At 38.8% G+C, this 27,313-nt stretch overlaps 2 protein-coding genes across 2 annotated transcripts in view; both read left to right on the plus strand.

The window, feature by feature from the left end:
• The window catches only part of ATP13A3 (ATPase 13A3), a 54,786-nt gene extending 35,904 nt beyond the window's left edge, over window positions 1-18,882 (plus strand). Inside the window, exons 17-33 of the mRNA XM_066556495.1 lie at window positions 38-55; window positions 147-300; window positions 386-506; window positions 1,669-1,793; window positions 2,671-2,849; window positions 3,303-3,425; window positions 3,509-3,588; window positions 4,267-4,309; window positions 4,407-4,516; window positions 5,355-5,451; window positions 6,341-6,413; window positions 7,211-7,388; window positions 8,070-8,257; window positions 8,717-8,805; window positions 9,004-9,084; window positions 12,783-12,872; window positions 14,327-18,882. Of these exons, the coding sequence (XP_066412592.1) occupies window positions 38-55; window positions 147-300; window positions 386-506; window positions 1,669-1,793; window positions 2,671-2,849; window positions 3,303-3,425; window positions 3,509-3,588; window positions 4,267-4,309; window positions 4,407-4,516; window positions 5,355-5,451; window positions 6,341-6,413; window positions 7,211-7,388; window positions 8,070-8,257; window positions 8,717-8,805; window positions 9,004-9,084; window positions 12,783-12,872; window positions 14,327-14,524 (1,947 nt within the window). The 3' untranslated portion in view covers window positions 14,525-18,882. The remainder of the gene's footprint in view (window positions 1-37; window positions 56-146; window positions 301-385; window positions 507-1,668; window positions 1,794-2,670; window positions 2,850-3,302; window positions 3,426-3,508; window positions 3,589-4,266; window positions 4,310-4,406; window positions 4,517-5,354; window positions 5,452-6,340; window positions 6,414-7,210; window positions 7,389-8,069; window positions 8,258-8,716; window positions 8,806-9,003; window positions 9,085-12,782; window positions 12,873-14,326) is intronic.
• A 1,461-nt stretch (window positions 18,883-20,343) lies between these two features.
• On the plus strand, window positions 20,344-25,340 carry LOC136560784 (platelet glycoprotein V-like). Its single transcript, XM_066556832.1, has 3 exons — window positions 20,344-20,374; window positions 21,264-21,302; window positions 22,646-25,340. Exons 1-3 carry the CDS (start codon window positions 20,368-20,370, stop codon window positions 24,577-24,579), a joined length of 1,980 nt encoding a protein of 659 aa, XP_066412929.1. The 5' UTR covers window positions 20,344-20,367; the 3' UTR covers window positions 24,580-25,340.
• The last annotated feature ends 1,973 nt before the right edge of the window (window positions 25,341-27,313 follow it).

Raw genomic sequence — 27,313 nt, forward strand, 5'->3', positions numbered from 1 at the left:
TAATATTTAGAGTGACTGTATATTTTTTGTTTTTCAGGAGTTGTTTGAGCTGTCGGTAAGTATACTTTTTCATTTGGCACATGCCTATTTTTCTGAAGATGCATGTGGATGTAACCCTTTTGTTCCTTCCTTCCTGTCTGACACAGACTGGGTATGAAATTGGAATCGTGCGCCAGTTTCCATTTTCCTCAGTGCTGCAGCGCATGTGTGTGATAGCCAGGGTTCTAGGGGAAAAGAGAATGGATGCTTACATGAAAGGTGCCCCAGAAGTGATTGCCAGCTTGTGTAAGCAGGAAACAGGTAAAGGAGCAATTTTTTTTTTATTTCTTCTAAAGCTCAGTTGAAATACGAATATTTTAATAACTCAAAACTTGATCTTTTAAAGTTCCTGTTGACTTTGAGCGTGTCCTGGAAGAATACACTAAGCAGGGCTTCCGAGTTATTGCTCTTGCTCACAGAAAACTGGAGTCTAAGCTTACGTGGCACAAAGTCCAGACTATTAGCAGGTAAGACTGACTTTACTCTTTTAATAAGAGACTTTAAAAGCTGCATGCTTTGAATTAATATGTAATGTGTATTTTTGTTGAAATCAATTACTACTCTTCTTTAGCTTTTTTCTGTCTTGGCATACATAGCTCTGTACAGCCTTTAGCTGTGCCCTGGACACACAAGATAAGGAAGTTTTTTTTCTGCAATGAAGTGAATTCCGAGGATGAGCTTTAAGCTGGAAATGAACTGGAATATAATTTTCATTATGTCTGATTTACATTATTGTGGCAGAAATTCTCATCTGATTTCTTTACTTGCACATACTTATATCTTCTGTGTTTATTGAGGATAATGGCAAGTAGTGGAAATCCTCCTATGCATGTTTGATGCAGTTTCTTGGTCTCCTAAAGGCAGCATGTCCATTTTCTCATTGCAGAGGTTTGAAAGGTAGAAAAGTTTCTTCCTTCAAAGAGTAGCAAGCACCTCCTGTGAATTATTTATCAGCTGAGCCTAGTTTTGTGGATAATGTCATCTTTCCCACAGTGCTTCAATGTGTAGCACAGCTATGAAAATGCCAACTTTGGCTGTGTTCTTCTGTATCAGCCCTATGTGCAAGGTGAACATTTGGCAAAGCAGAGAAATGAGTTTTCTTGTTTCAGTTGTGAAAGTCTACAATAGTAGTAGAATACCCAAGACCTGTAAATGTAAACCAAAGGGAATTAGTTTCTCTGCCTAATTAGCTAGTGCCCATAATCTTACATGCCTTTGTAATGATGTGGTAGTAGCTTTTATCTTAAGGTTCAGTTAAACTGGAAAATAGAGATGTATACTCTAAATATATCTTAATATTTGGCCTGTGAATGCAGTTAGTTTCAGAGCAGGTTTTCTAGCTATAACCTATTTGAGACTAATTTCCTTTAGAAAGCATTCTCATGGAAGAAACTGAAAATTGTGCTTGACAGGAAGCAACATTTTCTCACACTGGTTTTCAAATAAAACAAAGGAAATAAGTATAAATTATTGTGATGATATCTTTCACATCTTTTTACAAAGCACATTACTTTATGGTTAAAAATACACATTCCTCTTTACTTTGATAAGCAGAAAATCAGGCTTTTAAAGCTGCATCTAATAATTGTAAATCTTAAAATCTTCTCTTCCTTGTCTCTTTTTCATCAGAGATGCTATTGAAAGCAACATGGATTTTATGGGGTTAATTATAATGCAAAACAAGTTAAAGCAAGAAACCCCTGCTGTACTTGAAGATTTGCATAAAGCCAACATTCGCACTGTCATGGTTACAGGTTAGCATGTAAATATTGGTACTCAAAGATCCATCTCTTTCTTGTTTTAATTATGTGTATGAAGTCAAATGTTAGTGTCAGTGGGTTTACACTGTGTTTAGAGCAACGGGAAGTTTAGAAACTTGTGAAAATATTCAGACTCCAAATTTTTCTTTTTGGGTGCAAGTTGCTTTGGTAAGTCAGAGAAACCAGAAGAGGCTTTAATTGAACTTTGTAGTTTCTTCTCCCTAGCTCCAAGTATACAGTACTCAATACTGAATTGGAGGATGAAACCCCTTAAAAGTCTTCCAAATCAGGCTAAGTGGAAGTCCTAGTCTAATTTTATGACTGAATTTGCTTTGAGCAGGAGGTTGGACTGGATGTCCTGATGTTCCCTACCATTTTGATTTATACTATGAAAAGTCACTTTGTATTGGATTTTTTCTGGGAACATGACTTAGGTCCTTGTAAGCATTCTAGATGTCTGTGCTCAGTGTTTTTTATACATTATATGTTTGCTTTTTAAATCACAGGTGTTGTGATTTTGGAATGTTTTGCTAGGCTAACAATACAGCTCTGTGTTTGCATGTTCTGTGACTGTAAAATCAGTATTTTAAATGGCTGCCTGTTTTCTGCCTGATTTTCCATATATACTAAGATTTGGTCAATCAGAGATCTTTATAGCTCCAAGCAGCAGACAGAATTTCTAGAGGAGGGGGTTTACCTGGGGGTTTGAATGTTGTCTGTAGGCTTGGTTTGCTCTGAGGTTGGCACTGGTATGTGGGGCAGTCCTCATAGTTCTGTACAGGCTTTGTTAGCTTTTCTCTTACAGAGAATATCAACTTATGATTGTGATGCTTTTCTGACTGAAACCCTTTAAAATACAATTGTTTAACAGGGGATAACATGTTAACTGCTATCTCTGTGGCCAGAGACTGTGGAATGATTCTACCTCAGGATAAGGTCATTATTGCTGAAGCACTACCTCCAAAGGATGGGCAGGCTGCCAGGATCAACTGGCATTATGCAGATACCCTCGCAAAATGCACTAGTTCATCACCAGCCATAAACTCAGAGGTAATATGACCATATTATGCATATATATTAGAATGTAAGCTGTTAGTTTTACTGTTCTTTTTATGTTATTCCATTAAATAGTAAATCTGCTGTTAAATGTCAGTTCAGCATTGATATACTGGTTAACTTTCAGATCTTCAAATATCAAAGACTAGTAAAGCAGCTGGGGGAGGTAGTTTTTCAACTGTGATATGACATTCGACATTTCACTTGACAGGGTTTTTTTCCCCAACATTTCAATCTGTGAAAACTTCTCTAGCTGCTCGTAGTTGAAACATTAAGCTACATTTTCTTAGTAATACGTAAGTGTTTTTATTCTATGAGGTTTTTTTTTTCAAATGACCTTCTTATAAACCTACTCATCTCTAGGAATACCCCTCTGAGTATTAGCTTGAAATGGCAAGGTATCTGTGTAAATCCATTACAGCTAGAGTATTAAACTACTTTTGATAGGATATTCCAGTTAAATTGGTCCATGAAAGCCTTGAGGATCTCCAGATGACAAAATACCATTTTGCAATGAATGGGAAGTCATTTGCAGTGATTTTGGAGCATTTTCAGGACCTGGTACCCAAGGTGAGCATTTCACTTGAGTATGGGCACTTTCAGTGGTGAGGAGCCTTTGCCCTCTGAGCATTAAGAACTCTCCTGTCTTGCAGCTCGTGCTACATGGCACTGTGTTTGCTCGCATGGCACCTGATCAGAAAACTCAGCTGGTGGAAGCTTTACAAAATGTAGAGTAAGTATTTGCTGAAGCATAGAAATCAAGAGGGTTCAATGTGTCTGGTTTGACAGGAGACAAAAATTATGCATGCTGCTAGCTGTTTTGCCTAAAGAAAAATGCTGGGCTGAGAGAACTCCTTGTGTTGATAGATCAGCCTATTAGCTGATCTAAGAGAATGAGAGTAGTACCATCTGCTGGCTATTTGGGAAAGTTTCAGACTTTTAATGAAGTTTTAAATGAGGAATATGTGCATAAACTCACTGACATATTTTATAAATGCAGTTGCTTGGTTTATGAAACAAGCCCATCAAATGTCTTCTGTGTATTACAGAAGTATTATCAGGATGACTTCTGTTTACATTGGTCAATATGTGACTGGTGTCAGGCCTTGCAGCTTTACAAAATATTACAGAAGAGTCATTGCCTAGAGCAAAGATTCTTTAGACCACATTGGGATGATAGAGAGTTAGTTAACCATTATTGCTTTGATTGACCTGTCATTGTCATGTTACTTTTCTATCTACTTCCTTATATGTATAACAGCTACAGAAATTGATTTCAGCGTTAATGATCACCCATTGTTATGCAAACCCTGAATAACTCAAAGTAATATAGAAGTAATTAATGAAATAAGCTAAATGGATCATGGTTGGAGAATGGTCCAGAATGCTGATATCTGTTTGCTTTTTATAGTTACTATGTGGGCATGTGTGGAGATGGAGCAAATGACTGTGGGGTAAGTATATTTTTATTTCCCATACAGAACCATTCAGTTACATGGTACAGCTGAAGGCAAGTTCTAAAATGGTCTCTATTTCAATGTTACCTGGCAGGCACTGAAGAGGGCACACGGTGGTATATCTCTGTCTGAGCTTGAGGCTTCTGTGGCATCACCATTCACTTCCAGGACACCCAGTATTTCCTGTGTGCCAAAGCTGATCAGGTAATGCCACTGACTGTGGACTTAAAAGTGTCTGTGTAACTCATTTTGCATGCTCTATTTTAGTATATATTTGATGCTGCAGGAAACCAGTGTGAATTACAGAACAATACATACATTTTAGTGGTTCTGTTTCTTTACTGAAGGTACTCAGGGCAAAACCCTGCCATAGCATGATTTACTATTTTGTTGTAAAATCCTTTGCCCACGTAAAGTTAATTTTTCAAAGCATGACTAAGCTTCTACACATTAGTCTTTAATTTTGTCTTAGTCACTTTGCTAGTTTCCATAAAGGCTGTGTGTAATTGCAAGCAGTAAAATCTTCAGATAATTGCTCCGCACCATACAAAGTAGAAGACAAATTCTCTACATAGGGTTTGACCAATATTTTGACTCTAGAATTAGAAATTAGGTAATGATTTTGCTAAAGGTCAGCCAAAGAAGAATCTAGGGGTCTGTGGGGAACTAATGAAGTAATGCATTATCAGAAACATTTCTGAAGTCAGCAGCTCTGTGGCTAACTGTGTTTATTCAGTCCATGCAGTAAACTAATGCTTCATAGATGCTTGTGTAAAAAGACATTCTTTAAAAACCTCTGTTGAAAAACCACATGAAATCCAAAGAGGACTGAAGTTAGGTGGTGGCTGAGTTCAGAAGACATACCCACAACTTGATGTTGGGGGAAGTGTACCATTCTGGTTCCTGTTTTTCTCATGTCTGTAGCCTAATGTCCCTCAAGGGGTTTGCTGGTGTGTTTAATTGCAGCTAACATTTTGGTAGGCAGAACTGAACTGCTTGCACAGAAAGCTTTGTAGTTACATGATTGCATCTGTTTTGACAGGGAAGGCCGTGCTGCTTTAGTAACTTCCTTCTGTGTGTTCAAATTCATGGCATTATACAGCATCATCCAGTACATCACTGTTACTCTGCTGTATTCTGTAAGTATTCTGTCAATACCTATGCAGTCTCAGCATAATTCAGAGATTTGAAAGTTGATAGATATTTAATACAAATTATTGCAAGTCCCTTTGAGTACAACATATGCATTCAAAAATACATTTAGACTGAAAGTGTTGTTAGTATTATGGGGTTTTTTTTTCATATTAACTGTACAAAATACATGGTAGTATCTGTTTAGAAAAGGCAATAACCAGTGGCGGAGAAAAGAAAGTCTCTACAGTAGGAAGACCAAATAAGCATATATACAAAGCAAAAATACAGGTTTCAATTCTTTAAAAATTTTCAGCATTTTGAAATAGCCTAACTTATTTTAAAGGGCAATGAATTCATTTTATGTTAGAATTTAAAGAAACTGGAAGTACTGATTCAGCTGGGTGGGGGGGGAAGCAAAATGGAATGTTTCCTGTTAATATGATTGGTTTCACAATAGTGGCATGTGGTAGAAATCCTGTATTTTAATTTGTATTCTGAGCAAGTTAAAGGTGCAGAGTATTAAAGGACCTTTGAGGTGGAAATTTTCACAGCTGTATGAGTACATAGTAAGGCCATGGTGTTTAAAGAGCTTTAGGCCTAAGCTGTGATTGCATTGGAATGTAAGATTCAATAATATCATTTTGATTAGGAACAAATTTCAATTACAAATAGCTTGTCCATCTTGAAAAGGAAATTGTTTCATACTGTGATACTTCAGGAATTATTCTGTGAGTTGTAGAGTATTCAGGACTCCTGCAGGTCAAGGAGGCCGGTTTGACAGGACACTCTCTTGTTTATAGAGGGAAATTCAAAGAATGAATGTGTAAAAGTGTCAGTATAAATTTTTTGTGGTGTGAAGAAATTACCAATCTTTCATTTGTTGTTTCTCTCCAGATCCTGAGCAATTTGGGAGATTTCCAGTTTCTCTTCATTGATTTGGCAATCATTTTGGTGGTTGTCTTCACTAGTAAGTTCTGTACTGAATTACCATTGTGGCTTCTGTGAACCACTTTTTGCTTGGTCAGATTTTCTTTAATATCTAATTACATATGGTTTTGAGAAAACACTGTGACATACAGTGAAGATGTTATTACTATTACATCTATGCATTAAGAAACCCAAACCACACTGTGTACTGAATTAGATTCATCTGAAATTTGTGAAATGTCCTAAAACAAGAAGCAGGTCGTGGGCATGATCTTGGGGAACTAATTCTTCACAGTACAGGAAGCTGTTGTTGGAATAACAGGAGCCATTGCAATATCATCTTGCTCAAATATTTTGATTCCTTGCATTCTTACTTTGAACTTCTGTCCACAAAATGTTACACTCAAAGTATTGCCTGGTGAAACAGTTGATTTCACATACATGCCTAGCATTTAATTCACTGGCTAACAGTAGAATTCCATGTTCAAATTTAATAGAAACATCTTAATTGAAGCAATGGCAGTCCAAAAGTGAGGAGGCAAGCTGTAAGTCCTTGCAGACAAAGGGAATTTGGCCAGACACTACTAATTCCTTAAGTCTGATGGCTGCTGCTGTCCCCTGCTATGCTGTGCTGCTGGGGAACCAGCCTGTAGAAGGCACTGTGGTGTTGTTCTAGGGTTCTATGGTTTTTTCAAAGTGGTTTCACATTTGCAATTCTGGACTAAATTTTAAAGTGATGTCATGAGCAAGCCATTCTAATCCCACAGAATGTGAACAGGATAACTCTTGAAAACCATAATGATGCAATGTGTCATTTGTTTTTTGTTCTCTCTGCAGTGAGTCTGAACCCTGCTTGGACAGAGCTTGTTGCACGAAGGCCTCCATCAGGTCTTATCTCAGGTCCACTTCTGTGTTCCGTGTTGTCTCAGATCATCATCTGCCTTGCTTTCCAAACCTTGGGGTTCTTTTGGGTCAAACAGCAGTCCTGGTACGAGCCCTGGACACCAGACTCTGAGTAAGTGTTTCAGTGGCTCTGTGCAGGATACAGTAGTCATTGGAAAGCTATAGGCAATAATGCTCTCTTCTTTCTTAACAGCCCCCCCCCCCCCCCCCCCGTAGGCACTTTGAAAATAAAGCTTTTGTACTGCAGCTTGTAAGTCTGCTGATTTTCTGTGAAAAAATATATGGGAGCTACCCACTGGCTGAAAAACAAAATTGGGTCAGAGTCAGATGGCTTGGTCTAATGACTCTTCAGCTTTGAGACAGTTGAGGTAGAAATTTGAAATTTATGGTTCAGATCTATTCTATCTCTTCCACATTATAAAGCTTTGCTTTCCTGTTAGAGTTACAGTAAATCAAATTCATATTTCTGAAAATAAAGAGGTGTTTTAATTTTATTTTTTTAGATTGCAGTATTTCCTTACCTGTCTCTTAAGTCTGTCTACAATGATAGTTTTTAAACAGTTTATGTAGAAAATTTACAAACTGGCAGCATAAAAGAACTTGTAGCTTTGAATTCACAAAAATTGCCACCTCCCTGCCACAGTTTTGAGTTAGTTCTTACTACCTGTAATATGTTCTCAAGTTTAAGGTTTTTTACCACTGTAGCAATTTTTTCTGTCATTATATTTTGTAGATAAGTGGGCCCTATTTGCCTCTTCTCCATAACTCAGTGTTCAATGTTTTTGTGTTGCAGTGCATGTAATGTGTTGAACGCCCAGAACACCAGCTCTGCACACCATGGGAATGAGACTATTCACGATGAACATTACATTAAAAATTATGAAAACACAACTTTGTTTTTTATATCCAGCTTTCAGTACCTCATAGTGGCAATTGTCTTTTCGAAAGGAAAGCCCTTTAGACAACCATGCTACAAAAATTGTAAGTCCTTTCTTAGTATATACAGTTCCAAATAAAATTCCCAAGTGACTGTGCACTTGTTGACAATTCTGTTGTGCCACTTCAGAAGCAATAGTGTTGCTAGCACATCATAGTGGAGTTATCCTCTCATACTCACAGCTAGAAATAAGGAAATATTAAAGTGTATAGAGAAATTTGTTTTAATAGTTGCTTAATTTGTAGACATGTATGTGTGTGTATATTTCAACTCCACAAGTGAGCCACTGAGAAGGAGTCAGGCCTTGTCTCTCTTTATGGCTATCAGCACTAGTATTGCCCCAATATCAGCAACTAGTATTGCCCCAATTTGCCTGGAAGGGGTTTAGGGGGAGAAGAGAGTTTGTTTCCAGGCAGTAATGAACTCATGATACATGTTAAAACTGTGTAAAACTCGATTGTGAGATGGTCCAATTAAAATATTTTTTTTCTTTTTTTTTACAGTTCTGTTTGTTTTATCTGTTATAGTTCTTTATGTCTTCATATTTTTCATCATGTTGCATCCTATTGAACCTATCGATGAATTTCTTGAGGTAAGAGTCAGCAGATCTCGGGTGTGTCAGCTTCCTCAGGGAACTGATGGGGGCTGCCTTTGGGGCAAGCATGAGCCCTGCAGAGCTTTAGCTTCACATCACTGGGTGGGGAAGGGAGAATTTATAATGCTGAGTCTGTTTTGGATGTGTGTTTACTTCACACGTGTGTTTCTAACCTCTGGGAACTTGTTTCCACAGCTTGTGTGTGTGCCACCAGAGTGGCGCCTAAGAATTGTCATCATTGTTATTCTAAATGCACTTGTGTCTGTGCTGACAGAGGTAAGAAATCCACATGGGAAAAATACTTCTTTTTTAAATGCTTCTTTTTGCAGGGTTTGTCTTTTATTTAGATCACTCTTCACAGCATGCCAGTATGAGTGGCTGCTGTTTTCTTGTTAAGTGTGTATTTCTACAAATGTCCTTGTAAGCTAGATTTAAGGTGTCAAGACTTTCTGTGTCTAAAGTGTAACTTTAAAATCTTTTTTTATTAAAAAATTGGGGCAGGGAGGAAGTTAAAAGACTTAATAATTCAACTATTTTGTATTAAAATACTCCATTTTTATTGTCTGTGTTACTTCAGAATAACAACATACAAGAGAACTATCTAAAATCCTTAGGGGAGCCACCCTTCCTTCATTTGGATTGTACACATAGCTTGTTGTTCAGAATTATGCAGGTCTGTGTTATACAGGTCTGTCTGATGTGATCAAAGTCCAGAAGTAGAGATGCTCATGCAAATCTGCTTTTTCCATCACTGAGCTTGTCTGAAGTCAGTCACTCTGGATGTTGGCCTCTTCTGCTATAATTCCAGAGTTAATGTATGCAGAAACATACCCTACCTTTTATCCAGGTGCCTTGTTTTTGTTTCCAAGAATCAAAGTTGGACAAATAAATCTTCCAGAAGAAATCTGTATTCACAGTCAGTTATTTATTTCTGTGGTTAGTTTTTCTCCCTGTTAACTGACGTGTGATTTCCAACCTGAATATGTTTGGGTTTTGGTTGCAGTCATGAGTCACTTTTTTTCCAGCAAGATGAAAAGGCCTTCCAAGCATTATCTAGTGCACACTACAATTATCTGTTTTTACTGTGTAACATTTTCTACAGCTTCTAATCAGTATTTCCATTACAATATGAGGGATTGCTACCAATGTAACCAGCATACTACTTCCTTGGATCATATAATTTTGGTCTTCAAAGAATACTACAGCATTAATATTCTGTCCAATTGACATGTTTTTTCCCTTTATTAGTGACCTAGTAAAAAATAACTCAAACAAAGGGGTTTTTTGAGATACTTGAATCAAAATTACCAAGGTTTTGTGTTTAAAATGTTGTTCCAAATAGAATTTGCAAAATATGCTCTTATGTTGCTGCCTATTGGAACATGGTTTTGTGTTTTCACATGGCAGGCAACAACTTTTCCAAAACGTGTCAGTAGATACTAATTTTCTTGGCCTCTTGTCTTGTTGTTAACAAGTTTATCCACTATTAAAGCTCCTGTGCCTTTCTTACATTGTCCTGTATGTACTCTAGCTCTTCCTCTGATGATTTTTCTTTATGGCCTTGAATTATTTTGGTTTTTTTTTTGTATTAGTGAATGCTTAGTAGTTTGGGTTTCTTTGGCTTTCTTTGGCTTTCTTTTATTTGTGAAAAGTAAATTTTTATGTATTTTGCTGTCTTTACCACTGAAACAAAACAGTTATTCTGAAGCTTCAGAATAATGGCGCTTTTTTATCTTCTGATAAAATTAAAACAAACCTCCTAGACAGAAATATTTTTTCTAATTCAATTTCAATTTTCAGTCCAGTGATAAAGATTTCTGAGTGAAATACATTTACCATCTGCTTGAAAATTCCTTTGTTCTGCAGGTGATCTTGTAACTTTTATAGAATCTGGTGCTGTTTCTGTTCTGGATGTGTTAAGGGCTCCAGTAGGAAGTCTGTACAGTGTGCCAATCCATGTATCAGCACGTGGCTCTCGAGGACAAATGGTTCTCCTCTGGTTTAAATACATGTTCATCAAGTTCCACTTCTGGGCCTTGTTGGTTGTCACATCAGCCTGAAAACGTGTGAATTTCTACTAAACATCACCTAAGCACTATAATTACCTGCAGACTGTGTTCTTTCACATAGTATTTCAAACCTCACCCCACTCTTTTTCCTATGGAGGTTGAGTTAGCATCTTTGTACACTTCAGTCATTTAACTTTCATTACCAAAACTGCAGGGGTGATTTCACACGTTTCTTCTAAACAGCCTTCCCTATTTATCTTGTTGCTTGTACTTTGGTAATAAAATAGAAGTTCCTACTTGGCAGTAATTTCGTGGGCTGTTATGCTTTCTCTTAAACCAAGTGTCTCCCACTTTGTAAGTGTAAGTTGAATGCTTTGTTTTGGCAGATGAGTTGTTTTACTGTTCAGCAGGTGTCCCAACAGAACTGCTGTGTAGCAATCCTCAAATCCCAAACCTTGTTTTACAATATACACTTTACCTTCCATATGTGGTGCCCACCTCTTGAACTGCATTTGCCCAGTTCGAGCAGTGTTACTCTACACTCTCTAAAGCTTTGTCACGTGGTGCCAGCTCCTTGGGTCCAGTGTGTTTTGTGGAAATCCCAGGCTATTTCTTTCCTTCACTTCAAGTATAGCTCATTGTCTTTCTCTCCTTGTGTGCCTGGCTGGATTTTCTGCTCCCTCCACTTTTCACTGCAGACCTGTGCCACAGGTCACATTCTGAGTATCTGGGAGAGGCCACTAGTGGCAGCTCCTTCCATCTTATAACAAGGTGTCCTGTATTTCATCTGGAGTTTGTTCTGCTGAGAGAAATGCCTCTTTAAGTGTCTCACAATTATGAGATACATGAGGATGGGATCTTCCTTAGTCACACTTGCCAGTGTGACACTTTTGTGTCATGCTATGATCATATGTAGTTTTGTAATTGCTTCTACAACAGGAATAGTTTCTGACTGTGTTGTTTTCTATTTGTTTTCTGAAATGCCCTGAACAGCTTTTGCTCCTTCCATGTGGGTGCCAGACTAGGATCACAAAGCATGCAGATTCTTTCTACCATATGATAGAAAATATTGCACAACAAAGGCAGATCCTGGCAGCTGTTCCTCCTCACCCCTGATGCCTGGTATAGACATGCTTAAACCAGACTGGCTTCAAAAATGAACATCTAACAAGCTGAAGATTTGTTAGCAGATGCTTTATAAAAGCACTGTCAAATTGTGGTACATTATAAAATCATAAGCACTATAAAAATCTGTTACAAAAGTCTGACTAATCAGCTCCCCATTTTCAATGGCAGCAGTTAGTCAGATGTTAGAAATGGAATCTGTCCAAGGATCAGAGTTGTAGGCTCGAGGCCATGGAAGGTACAAGTTCACACCTGTGTTGTCAGATTTGCTCAAAGCTCCTAAATCTGCCCATGCAGCTGTATGAGGATAACCAGATGTGCTCAACATACTATTCAAATTCTGCCCTCTTTTAAAAACATGGAATTACACATACCAAATTCCTTTATTCCTACTGGTGGCCCAGCTTTGCCACCCCACTGCTACTTTTCTGAGAATGTCACTAGTTTAGAACAGACTATGTAAAAAGGATAGCTCCAAGATGGTTTATGGGGAAACTGCTCTAAGCACTCATGTCTTCATGTGGTGCTTTCACAGGTTTTTAGAGTATTGAAACACATGTGTATTTATGTTTTTTACCCATAGAGATGGATGCAGATTTGGTCATTGTTGCTGTTGATTTTAGACTACCTGTTCATATTCTTAAATTTTGTGTGAGCACTTTAAGAATGGAAATGTTTATCACAAAAGTACCAACAAAAGTAGCATAGACTCTCCGTTATGCTCACCACTGAATTAGTTATGGCTAACCCACTGTTTCAGGTTTTATTTGTAATGTGCACACTAACAACAATTGATCATTAGTTTCTTTAACTCTTCCCACTCACTGTAATGTCTCACAGAATGTCCTCCTTGATATGATCCTTTGGAAGGTTGTGTTCAATCGAGACAAACAAGGAGAATCTCGCCTCACCATACCCCAGCCGCCTCAGGTTGGAGACGAGTATTTTGCTGTCCTCATTTGAGTGCATGTGGATTAATTTGGTTTTGTCTCTTATCTCTAAGTGTCTGTTGCCTTATCTTTAGCTTAAGTCTGCTTAAATTAGATTTTGTTAAAAGCAAAGGCTTCTGGGTTTATATTTCTTTCTGTATTGGCACTTAAAGAGTTTAGTGTGTGTGCAAGAACAGTGAAACAAACCTAGAGTATTGCTTTAAGACTTTTCTCACTTCATCTTTAGTTTCCACATTAGCAAATTTTTTTGGTGTCACAAGTTAGTACACTAGGACTGGGAACATCTTGATTTGCTTAGAAGCAATTAAAATAAATTATTTGGTTTAGAGTTCTGGGTCCTTGTCTGAGAGCAGTAATTTTCAGCATGTACAAATGAAACAAAACAAGATGGCAAATGAAAATACACTATTACTGCTTCAGATGGTTTAGGACACTGAAAGGTTTTTCAGGTGACCATGAATTTTGGTCTGGTCTGCCCCTCTGCTGTTAATACATGAAGGAAATCTCTGTGAATCCCATAAAAAACATCTTTAAGCTTGTTACCTTACTACTTTTGGCCGATTATACATTTGTGCTTGCTAGAATTATAGTGGTTTATTTCTCAGCACTAAATTTTATTAAATATATTCACTTCAGATTTACATTTGTCCTTTTGAGGCTGTTGTAGAACAAATTGTTTTGTGGTCGCTGAAGAATGGAAACTGTGCTCAAGGCTCACATTTGCTTCAGTTCACCAATTGATAGACATTTAGAGCATAATGAAAACTATAGAATATATTACTATTAAAATGTCAGCCCTGTAGACTATAGGTGCTCTCTGAGACATGAGAGGGATTCATTCTTAAGAATGTGGAATGATGTTTCTCCTCCCCAGCTAATTTAATTACATGCTTTTAAGACTGGGAGAGGAAACATAGGAAGGAAGTCTTAAGTTTAATAATTTGTGTCCTTTTTAATAGCTATTAATACCTGCAGTATTTAGATTTCACCAGCAAGTTAAATTCTGCTACTTTTGTCTGACTGGCTGCCTTCAGTTTAACAATTCACGACTTAAAAAGTGTTTTGGGATTTTAGGAATTTGATTTTTCTAGACCAGGCTTTTATTCTCCAACAGTAAAATAATTTATTATTCCCTATTCTATCTGTAATTATTGAAATTATTGTAGAATATGCATAAAAACTGTTGGTGGTCTTAGATGTTATGATAATGTGAAATAGTTTGTTTTTTTCTTAATAATGTTTTTTGAATGTCATTACTACCATAGTATAGAAGACACAACAGAAGGGTTTCTGTGCCACAGGTCCAACCCAATGTGATAATGAAATAGTAAATTAAAGACTGAAATAAGTTTTTCTTCTAGTGATTTACTGTATTGTTACTGACTTTTGTTTTTGTTATGGTAATCCAATTTTCAAATTTGTTCACTTCTGCAGGAGGCTGGGGACCGCTGTGGAGTCTGTTTCCTTTCTTCCCTGTTTGGTTGTAGAGAGAAGACACCAAAAGCCAAGTATATGCACCTAGCTCAGGAACTGCTGGTTGATCCAGAATGGCCACCAAAACCCAGGACAACAACAGAAGCAAAAGTACCATCCCAAGAAAATGGTTCATATCAAATCATCACTGTAACGTAGCAGTGGATCCTGGTGGCATGTATCTTTAGTAGTATTCAGAAGAATGTAATTTTAAGGCTTTATTTGAAACTGCAGTGTGCTAAATGTCAAATTCTAATGCAGATATTTCCAACTATTTTGTCTCTCTGAATACAAAATTCAGAGCCAGGTGTCCTATGGCTATACATTTTAAAAATGTAAGTTACCTTAGGCAGAACAAAGATTATTGTGTTTCCTTCCACCTTCTTTCAGATTTCATTGTTCCTAAATGAGATGCATTTGAAGGTTTAAACTGCAGGGCAGTTAAAACAGGTTCACATTATTTGCCTGGAGTACTTTAATAGTTGTTCTAATCTGCTTATCTGGGCATGTGTTCATGTAAACCCTATGATGTGATGGTTTCATGGCTGTACTAGAGGTGCATAATAACCTTGTCATAGTTTGGGGGATTTTTGTGTCTGTCTTTTTGGTTGGTTGGGGTTATTTTGTTTGTTTAGTTGGTTTTTATTTGACTGATGAAAAGTTTTGTGCCTCAGAACGGTTCTGAAGTTTGTGTGTGTACCTCTTTAAGTTTGTCCCTATTAATAAGGAGTGTTTCCAGGTGTAATGTTTGGGTTCTAATTTCAATTCTTTAGTCTGCTACAGCAGGAATTGGGAATGCTGTAGAAGCAATGTGCTCTGTCCTTAAGAAATAAGCACATTGCTTTCATGTGGATTCTTGACTTCTCTTCTAGCTAACCACAGAGAAGGCTTAGGTGGCCTCCAGGGGAGGAGCCATTTGGCTACACTCTAAAGTTTTTGGAGAAAGAAGGATGGAGAATCTAAACACTCTTTTCTGTGTCATGTTTTATTACATTTAGCTATGCATTTCTCCACAAACCTTGCTTTTTCCAGCAGAAGGGTTGGATTATCCTTTTGTGGACCATGTTTTATTTGTAAATCTAAAGATAATTTTCCTATATACCTTGAAGTAGTAAGGCCAGAGTTACTGCTGCAAGGGATATGGGGGTGGAGGGAGGTTTTGTCACATGCCCACGTGTGGGGTTTGTGCACGTGAAGAGCACAGGCATGTCTGAGCCTGCCAGTGTCTTCAGCGCTACATGTAGCTGTACAAAACAAAATTAAGAGAAAATTGGGCTAAAGTCTGTCTTGCTGCAGAACTATAAGGCTTATGCAGATTTTATTTATTAAAAAAAAAAAGATGAAAAAAATTAAAGCTTGTATCACCACTAATGCTGCTTAAGCACTAGGGGTAGCCGTACATCATTTTGCCATGAGGCAGTACCAGATCACAAGACCACTAGAAAAACAGGTCTACCAAGAAGTAGAGGCAGACAGCACTTTGACTTGCAAGGCTTAAAACTTTTTTTTTTTTTTTAAACTACAAATTACTTATCTGGAAACCATTGTCAACTTTGTAAATGTCTTTGACTTTGGAAAATGTAAATTACTTCAGAAAAGTCTTCCTTAGTGTCTTTGGGAAGATGATAAATATTAAGTCTTGATCAGTCTGTTTTTGACCAGAGGCAACTAACTGGTCCAGACACCTCCAAGCTTTGGGAGGAGATCTGGGGTCTGAAGAAGTCATGATTCTGTAGAGATCCTTTAGAGAAGGAAGTGGGGTCCTTTAGAGCAGTTGTGGAATGTGGGCCCCAGGCGCACTGGCTGGCTGGGATTGTTTTGAAGTGTGTATATTCTGATTATGGAATTTGAGGTTTTGATGTTAGGGATTTTTTTCTTTCTTTTTTCCTTTTTTTTTCTTTTTTTTTTTTCTGGGTTGTCTTGTTTTGTTTTCTTCTTTTAAATTCCTGTGGAGACAATTCCATTCCAGCCTTGTTTTAATAAGCAGAATTTTTCAGATCAGGCCTAATTCCCTTGTGCTGTTCTGTAGGACAGTATGGACAGTGTGCCCTGCTGCTCATAGAATCATTAAGGTTGGAAAAGACCTTCAAAATCATCAACCATTAACCATGTTAATGTCAATCATGTTGTGGTTTCTGCAGTGTTGAATATACGGTGCCAACAGGGAATTTAAAAGTGGTGCTAAATGGTTTGGAAGACCTTTTCCTAGAACTAGGTTGTTGAAGTTATTGCTCCTCCTAAATAGTATGCATATGGGTGTACTATCTTCCAGTCCAGCTGTCAACTCTTTTCCTGATTTCTGTTGTTGTTGTTTGTTTTTGAGGAGTGGAGCAGGGGGAAAGGGGGAAGTGGTTTTCTTAGCATTCATTCAACAGAGCAATGTTCTTTATTCTGGCTTCGTAAGGTCATAAACATTGAACAACATTGGTGGCTTTTAAAGGGTCTGCAAACATTGGATACATTAATTAGTCATGAACCTGAGTCAGCTGGCTAATTTCTGCCGATGTTGATTTTACAAAATCTTTGTAGCATGGAATAACTGATGAAGAATAATTCTTAGCTGCGTAAGTAGTATTCAAATCTAAACAAAAATAATATTTTAGTTGAAAAATATTGTGAAGCTATGCATCTTGGACCTGGGAGCTGTGACTTATCCTTAAACGCATAAGCTTCTGCTTTCCATTTTACTGACCATTTTAGATTTGCTGTTTCATGAGAACTGAAAGAAAATATTTGTGTCTTTCCCTTTTATATGCTTTTGCTTAATACTTTCCTAGACTGATAATTTCTCTTGGCTTGTTTGGTTTCTGAAGCTACTTTTTCAGTCTTATTCTAGTTTATTAGACTTACCTAGAAAGTGAGGAGGAAAACAGCTCTTTAAGGCGGGCTTGTCTTCAGAGAACATTTTAGGGAACTGTTACTAAAACAGAAATGGCCAAGTGTCTCCACTTAACTGAGTGACTAATGGCTCATGAGCAAGTAAACTTGAATGTTTTGCAAATGGGAGCTTGTTTCCTCCAGGTCTGTGTTCAGGGTTGGTAAATGTTCCTGAGGTTGCATGCTTGAGCTCTGACGCTTAGTCAAGAATAATAAATCAGCTTTTCTGAGAATCCATCTTGTTATTGCAAGTTCAGCCACAAAATAAGCTTTTGCATTTTCTGCAATTATTGGGATTTATGCCTTCCTGCCCAAGAGCTGAATTTGACCACCTATAATTTTTCTCATTTTGAGCAGTTTAGTTTTTCTGGTTTTCAGAAATGCAGCAAACTAGATCTGCACTAGTGTATTCAGTTTCTGTTTTGAAGTAAGATGAAATTCATTTTGTAGTGAAAAAAAATCTTTTTCAGTGTTCATCTTGGAAATCTAAATTCAGGTGAACAGACCAAGTTAGTGAGCTCCACTAGATACTGGGTAGACATTTTCTTCCTGCTGTATATTTTGGCCTTATGTTGAGGAGTTTGATTTATTATTAAATTATTTGTGTATGCAGACTTCAATCTGTACGTATTTTATTTTGATGTATTAGGATTTGTAAATATTACTGATTTTTAAATATTATTTATGCACATACTTAAAGGACTGGTCTATCCAGAAAAGCAGTTGCTAAATAATAAATGTTACTTTTTAGAAATAAATTACAAGATCATGAAATTGTATATCCCTCAGGGTTATTTTTAAAGTTTTTTTCCTTCCTTTCCCTTCAGATTCAATTAGCAGTAACTCTAGTTTCATGTACTATAGAAATAAATCTACTGTAAAAAGAAAATGCTGCAAATAATGCTTGAATAGAAGCGGCTGAAAAAACCCACAGAACTGACTGTCCATATTCATCCTAACTTTAAATTGGAAACTCTTACTGTTGCACTTTTTAAAAAGTTGTTGGATTTTTAATTCTATTTATTTTTTTCTTTCTTCATGAAGGTTGTGCTGAACAGTCATCCCAAATTGGGTAAATAATCCTGTACTGTATATGTGTATATGCAGTATAATACTAAGCAGATGTGGAGTCCTTTTTATGCTGCAAATTTGTAATGCTTATGTTGGTCATCACAAAATGAGAGAGCTCAAGTCCTGTTGGATTTCTCCCATGAAACTCTGAATTGTAAACTTAGGGTTTTGTATGTCTAAGGGAAAGCTGTGGGTTTTTGACAATTTTTAGAGTCTTGAATATGTTGATTTTATATACAGTAAAGCTTCAGGTTTTTAAAACTATTTTCAACAAACTGCAGGTTGTTTAATAATTATGTGAACCAGAAACTACTTAGTTTGTCATTAATTCCTCGAGCCTAACACAGATTAAAATGTTCATCATTACAGCACTCTCTAGAAGCTCAGCTTCCTTTTATTTTTAAATCTGAAATGATACTACATCTTTGTATTTAAAATATGTATTGCTGCTCTAGAATGGTACCCTGTTGTCGAGGCATACATAAATAACTGTACAATAGAATTGTAAATAGACTTGTAAATCATTTTTGTGACTGAAGCTCTTTGAAAATAAAATTAAAATGAATGGATATTTTAACTCTTCTCATTAGTTTCATGAAATTGTTTTAATTATTCTGTATAGAACTAGGTGGAAAGCTTGTTGAAGAACACAGGCTTACTCCCTCTGATGTCATGGATATGTTGTTCAGTGCCTCTGATTCTGCAGATGGGGTGGGAGGGGTGCCTGCTGTGTTAGTGTTCTGCAGGGGATCACACTGACTGCAGCTTTTCCTGGTGGCTTAGGAGAGCCATTCTAATGCCTTGTACATGTGATAGCAGCTTGTTTCCACCTTTGGTTATTCAGATGTTCCTTCTGTTTGGACATGTGGGAGGCATGCTCTGAGCTGTCACCATTGTCACAGTCATCTTCAGCAAAATCATGTGGAAATGAAGACATCTTTTCTGTTTTGTGCCTCACCTTCCATTGAAACAGTCATTGGCAGAGCACATTCTTTTAAACTTGAAGACAAGATACTTAAGAAACCTTTTTACTTAATAAGAAAAACTTAATCTTTCAATTTCAAGCTTCTATTTTTACAACTTAGCTTTTCTCTTTCAGAATCTTACAGGTTTTAGGTTTTGTTGGCTTGCCACACCGGAAGACTTTGAGGAAAAACAGAAACTAAGTGTTTCAACCTTGGAATGTTTAGCCAAAGCGTTAAGTAAAAAGCCCCTTCATTCCTTGCTGAAATTGCTTTGACTCCAATCCTGCAAGAAATTAAAAGTCAGAGCAGCTTTGTGAAGGTAGGAGCACCTGGTTTAAAGTGGATGTGTTCACTCCTTCAAAACCTATTTAGAAGACTGGTGACAAATTTGAAATTTCTGATCACATCTCACATTGAAATGTAGATTTCTGACTTCACTCTGATGTGCTTTGGGTTGGCTGAAGCACATACCCCAATATCACTGCCAAAGAAGCTACAAGTGGGTTTTCTGCTGTTGGGTGTGTGACTTAAAACTTTCTCCTGTTATGTGAGTGGTTTCAAGCCCTACTTTTGGAGTTACATACAACCTGTGGAAGTTGGTTGCTTGAATTATAAGCAAAAATCTGCTCTGAAGCTTCAAATATTGTTTGGCCTTTGGCCTGTCTCAGTAACTGGACAAATACGGGTGAAAGTGTTATCTAGAGGATGCCTTTTGCTGTTTTACTTCCCATTTAAAGTGCAGTGTCATGGTGAAGCCTGATTGCCTGCTCTGCTCCTAGTAAGTTCCTTTAAAAGCAGATAAGTTTCTAAGGTACAGCTCAAAATTTCTTTGTCATGCTTGTATGAGTATAGGAACTTGCAAGACAGTGAAAGAGGTAAGCACAACTGTAAGCAATACATGTGCTCAGTGTTCTGTAAGTTCAAAACTGATTTGAGACTTCTGATATAGTAACAATATTAATGTATTGCCTCTGGTATCCTTTTGTAGTCTTGAGAAATATTGGGGTGGTGGGGAAGGGGGGCTGAAAGGGAAAGAAGCTGTAGACCAGACTTTGGTAAGTGACCAGCCAGGCTGGTGCCTTTTCTGGAATGCCAGGTGTCTCATGTGAGGGTTTGAGAGAATTTTAAGGCATGGGAATGTCTAATTATCTTTATTGTGGGTATTACTGTATTCTGTACTGTTAAAATCTTTAAAATTTTTTTTAAATAGTGTTAGCAGCTCTAGTTGTTTGAGACCCATAGGCTTTTCCAGTTCTTGTGACAGCACTTACAGCCTTCATATCTTGCAAAGAATTTCTACCATTTTGCTGTTTGTCAAAACTAGTGCTTTCTAGCATTTCTGAGCATCTGCTTGTCTTCTTGTATGCTCTCTTATCTTTTGCTATAAGACCAGGAAAAGAGTCATCATGAACCTACAGCCTAGTGTTAGTCTGTTTCTGATTTTACAGAGTAGCCTGTAGTCATACCTTCCAAGGTACCTGCATTTACAGTTTTTAGCATAACAAACTGGGGGTTTTTCCATCCATTTGGTTCAAGTCAGGGCTCGAAACAGAAATTTCTTATTGTGTTTCTGGATGGAGGGTTCTGCTCATGGAGATATATAGGATCAGGGATGGGCTGAGTTACAAATTCATTGAGGTAAAAGAATCACTGGCTTATGACAAAGTTTTGGGGTAGGGAGGATTACTAGGAGGGTGAGATTCTGTGAAAGATTCTTGTTTGACATGTAAAAGACCTTTGGAAGAGTGGAATCTCGTGCTATTTTGTGGTGATGCCTATGTCTCATTCAATGAGTTGTGAAAAGCCCAATGAGATCTTGTTTTGTGGCACCATGTTGCTGGTTGTTGATAGCCCTAAATGCCACATCCTTCCCTTCCTGAGGGAGAGTTAGACATTTTACCAGACTTCAGTGCTCTGAAGCTGAATAAAATTTAAATTTTTTAAAGCACTCCCTTTTGCTCTTCTGGCTTTTTTTTTTAATGCAGTAGCTGGTTTGGACATGCAGCTGTTTTGGATCTGTTGTGGTATGTTCTTGTCAGCAGTTCAGGTGCCTCAGAAGCTCTGCTGTCCTTCCTGATTTCTCTTTCAGTGAAGGGGGTTGTACCCAGCAGTCTGTCAGTGGGATTGGTATGGGAGGGCTTCATCTTCACCCCTGAAAAAGAAGCATGTGGGGATGGAGCCTTCCTCTCCCCCATGTTCCTGGTGCAGAGGGCTGACATTGTGTCAGCTATCCCAGTTACATCTGTGGAAGTTTTGTAGCTATTCCAGTGGTCCCAGCTGCTGCTTATTCTGCTGCTCAGCCAGGTGCTTGACATCCAGGTTTCTGATACACTTGGACTTGTTGATTTCATTGAGGAAGTATTTCTGTGGGTTTCTGTTTGACTTGCTCTTTTAAATATTACCATTTATACCTACAATGATTGCTTTCCTGTTTGGAAATGTATGCAACTTTCCAGCTTTGTGGTGTGTTTCATGCAGATGTACCTTCATTGCTACAACTTCCCATCTAATTTCATGCACTTCTTTCCTCTCATTTTACTGTACTTCTAGTTCCACTGCTGATAGCTTGGTATTGTGTTAAGCTGTTGAAATGAGGCTTGGTGGTTATCAGAGGCTCACTACTGTCCTGTGCCATATGGGGTCTTCTGTGTTATTTCAGGCTGTGTCAAAAATAGCCTGTTCCTTCTTGTGTGTTCCTGGGCTGTTCCAAGAAGCCATCACTTGAAAATGCTGAGACAGGATTTAACTGGACAGTGCTGTTTTGCTTTTCACCACTTAAAGTACAGGACAACCTTTTTACCTCCATTGTCTATTTTTGCAGGCTAAACTTTATTTTTTAACCTCAGATAACTTACAATGAAAAACATAGTGAGTGCAGGACCTTTTGATAATTTTTGAAAATATTTTTGGCATGTAATTTAGTATAATACACTTAACCTTGTCTAGTGGAAGATGTCCCTGTCAGATGGAAAGAGATGATCCTTAAGGTCCCTTCCAACCCAAACCCTTCTGTAATTCTGTAATGCTTTTCTGTTCAAGTAAATATATGTCTTTTGACTAGTTAAGTGTTTCATCATGATTTTTGTATACTTTTATTCATGATTTTTGTATACTTTTATTATAGTTAATTGGTACAAATATAAACAAGGAGTACTTGAGTTACAAAAATTAATTTACCTGTACTTCTCAGTGTAAGCTGAGCACTTCAGAAATATTGGCAGTCAACAATAATAGAGATTTTGAAGTTTGTTTTCAAGGCAAGGGAAATTTTGCACACATATGCAGGTTTATGATATAATCACACATCTTTGTGAGCTGCTAAGTTAGCTATGATCAAATCCTGATTCTCTCTTATCTCTTGTAACAGCTAATGTTTCTGGAACTTCAACAAGGATGTTGGTGTTTCGTTTGTCAGTGATGATCAAGCTTTTCTTCCAGTTGGATGCATCTGTTTGTCCTGAGAAGTGTGACTGCTCTTCAAAAAATGCAATTTATTGCTCTGGTCCCCACATAAAAGACCTGGAATTGTTAAATCTGCCTTGCAACATGACAGAAATTCACATAACAAACGCTAACATATCATACTTGCAGGATGTTTTTGCTAGGATGGAGGAACTGCAGCATCTCATCCTGTCTTCAAACAACATTGCTCTGGTTTCACCAATGGCTTTTAAAGGCTTGGGAAAGCTAAAAGTCCTCAAACTGCTGGATAATAAGCTGGTTGAACTTCCCCCAGAGGTATTTGATGACATGGTGCAGCTTCAGCAATTGATCATTGAAAGTAACAGGTTGAAATCTATTGAGGAAAATCTGTTTGATAAACTGGCTGGTTTGCAGGAGCTTTACTTGAACAAAAACCAACTAACAGCACTTCCCAGTGGTGTGATGAAGAAACTCACCAAACTCAGAGTACTGAACTTGTCAAGAAATTACTTAGCAGCACTGCCTAGAAATATATTTAGTGCATTAGCCAGGCTTGAGAGGCTGATGCTGTATATTAATAGGCTGTCTTCAATAGAGTCTGGGATGTTTGATAGCCTGAAGGAGCTGCAGGAGCTTTTCCTGCATTCCAATAATATCCATTCCATTGCCCCTGATGCATTTCACTGTCTTCCTAAACTAAGAACACTGACGCTTTCCAGGAACAGGCTTCAGGTTTTGCCTTCTGGGCTTTTTTTGCGCTTGCACGACCTGTCTAAACTGACCTTGTACAGGAACCCACTGAAGGCTCTTCCAGAGGTACTGTTTGGAGAGATGAGGCACCTTGGTAGCCTATGGCTGTATCATACAAAGCTCTCAACAATACCAGATTTTGTGTTCAGTAACTTGACAAATTTAGAGCTTCTTGTGCTGAGTTTTAACCCAGAGCTTACGGTTCTTCCTAGGAATGTGTTCAGTGGCCTGAATGAACTGCGGAGCCTTTCTCTCCATACAAGTAATATTTCCAGTTTGCCAGAGGGAATCTTTCTGAGCCTTCAGAAACTGCAGAACATTTCCCTCTTTAATACAAGGCTTGAGGTTCTTCCTAGAAACCTCTTTCACAATCTCAAGCACCTCCAGAAAGTTTATCTGAATAGTACTAACCTGCCGTCTCTTCCTGCAGACTTCTTTACCGCTTTACCTGAGCTGGAAGAAGTTGTCCTTGACAACAACCCTTGGAAATGTGATTGCCAAATTCTTGGTTTCCGAGAATGGCTGCAAAAGAGCACAGCAATAGTTAAAAATGTGCCATCTCTGATGTGCCACAGCCCAATGGCACTGCAGAATATTTCTCTTGTGTCTCTAAGCATCGATGACCTGGAGTGCCTGCCAACCACAGCTATGACCTATCAGACGTTCAGCTCAACTTTGACATCTCCTGTGACGGAGCACTTCACATCATCTCAGGAGACAGTGCTGTCTGACGTGGAAATCACCAGCATACCCACATCAATTCCTCCTGCAGCTCCAGGTTTTACCTACTCCCATGTTGAAGATGTTGGACAACCTGGGCTACATTTCTCAGATGTTCCAGTCCAAACTTCTCCCAGCATCATAGCACGAACCAGCAGTGTTAGAGGGACAGATTTAACTACTCTTGTCTGGTGGGATGAGTTTCCAGCCCACAGCAGTGCTAAACCCTATTTTAATACCAGAGTTACTTATTGCCAGCTATTCTTGTGTGTTCACAGTTTGATTTTAACACTCCAGACTGTAGTTATTGTGCTCAGTCTGTATGTGGTGGGCAACACCAGGCAACTCTTCCTCTCTGGAAATATTCCTGCTCAGCCTGTAGTTCTGAGAAGAATATTAAGAAGATAGAGAAATCTAGCCCAAGAAAGAACTGGAAGTGTTGCTTTGGATGCTTTTGGAACATTTGAGCAGTTAATACTCGATTAAGATATGGATTACAGGTCTTCATAGCAAAGACCATAAGGACCTTGTCTCTATAACATAATGGAAATTAGTTTTATGCACCTTGCAGCATTTGCCAAGATTATTACATTATTTGGCTGTAATCACTGTAAATTGCTACAGCACTCAGTGCATGAACCCAGAGGGCAAGATGGAAGTACTGTGGTCACCTCCACACATGTGCTGTGGGTTTCCTGCCTTGGAGTGCTGCCCTGTCCTCTGCCAGAGGCTGCTGCCTGCTGAGTGTTCACTGCTCAGATGGAGTGCCATCAATGGAGGAACTCTTACATAGGAACATGGCTTCAGCTGTGCTTTAGAGATCGCCCAAAGAACTCCATTAATATTATTTCCTCTACTGCCTGCAGTCTTTTCTCTCCTTACTGAGAAAAAAAATGGTGGTTTTGGGAGGAGATGCTGGGAAGGACCTTTAAACAATGGGGATGTGTGCAGAATGGTGTGGTGCAAGTGTCTTAACTTCTGCTTTCTGTCCTCAGCCCCTTTCCAGGATGTGGCATGAGGAAGGGGTACCAATTAAAGCTAACAGCAGGGGAAGATGCTGAGCTAGGAAGTATAATCATGATGTATTTTATTGTTTGATCGGAGGTTTTCTGAAAACTTTGTAAAGTTCCTACAACTCTGAATTCTAAGTAAACACTTTCATCCTTAAACTTTGGCCAGTGGTCTGAAAAAACAAGGTGTTCCTGGCTGCATGATGCAGGGAATCTTGAAACCAGAGTACCAGGAGGATGCCCAGGACTGAGGAGGGGCTCCACAGGCACGAATTGGTTTGAGAGCTGATCTTGACTGAGCTGGGAGAGAAAAAAATGGTCTCTCCTAGGCTTGGCTAGCAGAACAGCAGCATGCAGCTGAGGGGCAGGGAGCCTGCCTGAATTGAGGGCCACAAAGTGTCACCTCCATTTTGAAGTTGGCTGGGGAACATACACAACTTCAACTTGGAGTGTCCAGTCACATTTTCAGTCTCACTATTTTTTACCTTATTACATCCTGCTATTCCCTGACTTCTGTCCTTTCACGTGTTGATATACAAAGGCAACTACTAGGCAATAGTGTGGGTTTTGGGTCTTTATACTAACATTTTATTAATATTTTGAATTGTATGAATATTTTAGTTCATAGGTAGACTGGTGGCTGTCAGACTGCCTGTGCTTTAGTAGCTCTTGGATTTAACTATCAGCTTTTATCTACATTAGGGGACTTAGTTTGCTCTTAAAAGCTCTGATGTGCTTAAAAACCTCTGGGTGTGAATCTCTGGCTTCTTGGGCCAGAGAGCCTCTACTCTAGGAGTCATTTTGTAACCTTAGTGATTTTCTCAATATTAGGGACTTTCCTGGATGGCCTTTAAATGCATAACAGACTTGAGGTGAAGAAAACTTGCATTTCCTGCAGGTTGGTTATGGTTGGTTCCCTGCTTTGTGTTACTCTAGGCAGCGAGAATAAACTGTGACTTCTTTGTTTCAGGGTGCTCTGCTGCTGGGCCTAAATTCCTCTTTGAAAAGAGAGAATGTGCTTCTATAGTTTTAAATGATCATTGTCTTGTTAGTGAGGTCTAACAAAATTTAGCAAACCTGGCTAAATGGGAGTTAGAGCTATCTCTAAAGAAGCAGAAACACAAGTCACTGCAAGTGGTGCAAAGCAAGCTGTGACTGGAATCATAAACAGATGCTCTAGAATATTTCCTGCAATATAATTGAGAGAAGCACAAAACCAACAGTGAGCTTTCTCAGTGGTGGTTCTGGGTGGTTGCATGTAGTATTTAAGAAGAGAGAGTTGTTGCAAATTTAGTTTCTTGGTTGGACAGCTGTAACAACCCCTTGGTGCTGTGCCAGCTCCAGCGCTGTCACACGGTGCCACGCAGGCAGCTGCTCACAGCAGGCAGGTCAGGAAAATCAGGACTAGTGAGAAAATTCTGTCTTTGACTTCTACAAACCATGCTGGGGGTTGTTACCTCAGTGAAGGAAGTGTGCTCCGGGTGCTTGGACGCACAGTGTCTGATTTGTGAGGAAAAGCCCCTGTTTGCCCATGGTATGGGTATGACACCTTGCTGCCCACCCCGAGGGCAGCAGGGCAGCACCAGCTGCGCCTTTGTGAGCCCTCTCTGGCTGCCCTGGCCCTGCAGTGCAGCCAGCTGGGCCCCCACGCTGCTCCTTGGCTCCTGCTGCAGTCGCTGAGCTCCAGCTCTGGCACGTGGGGGCTCTGGCACAGAGCTGTGTACAGGCAATGTACAACAAAAGGATGATTCCTCTTCCAGGATGATTCCTCTTCACATGCTGTCATCGGGCTTTCCCCACGCTCAAGGAGCCAGACGGGGGAAGTGAAGTCATCAGACAACAAAAGGCTGGAGCAATGAGTGCCTGGGGTGGTTTACTAACTTTCCTCTGAGGTGTACTGTTTTGAGCTGCCTCTGATTCATTGTTTCTTGCTCAGCGGAGCTCAGCCCTTCCTGAAAAATTCCCTGGCCTGACAAATCCAAGGATATCCTTGTGCATACCCCATTTCTGTTTTTCCTGGAGAAGGGATAGTTGTCCAGGTCAGCACGATGCAGCTGTGGCCAGAGGAAGGCAGCAGGCTGGTCCCTCAAAGCACTGTTCCCTTGTGTGCAAGGATTTTCTCAGTCCCTGCA

The sequence above is a fragment of the Molothrus aeneus genome, chromosome 10 (assembly GCF_037042795.1).
Source record: "Molothrus aeneus isolate 106 chromosome 10, BPBGC_Maene_1.0, whole genome shotgun sequence".
Classification (NCBI taxonomy): Eukaryota; Metazoa; Chordata; class Aves; order Passeriformes; family Icteridae; genus Molothrus; species Molothrus aeneus.

Bases quoted from the DNA above. Each gene is read 5' to 3' on its own strand.
- LOC136560784 (XM_066556832.1), top strand. The intron at 21,303-22,645 runs GTATGTTCTTGT...CTCTTGTAACAG, and splicing joins GCTGTTTTGGATCTGTTGTG to CTAATGTTTCTGGAACTTCA.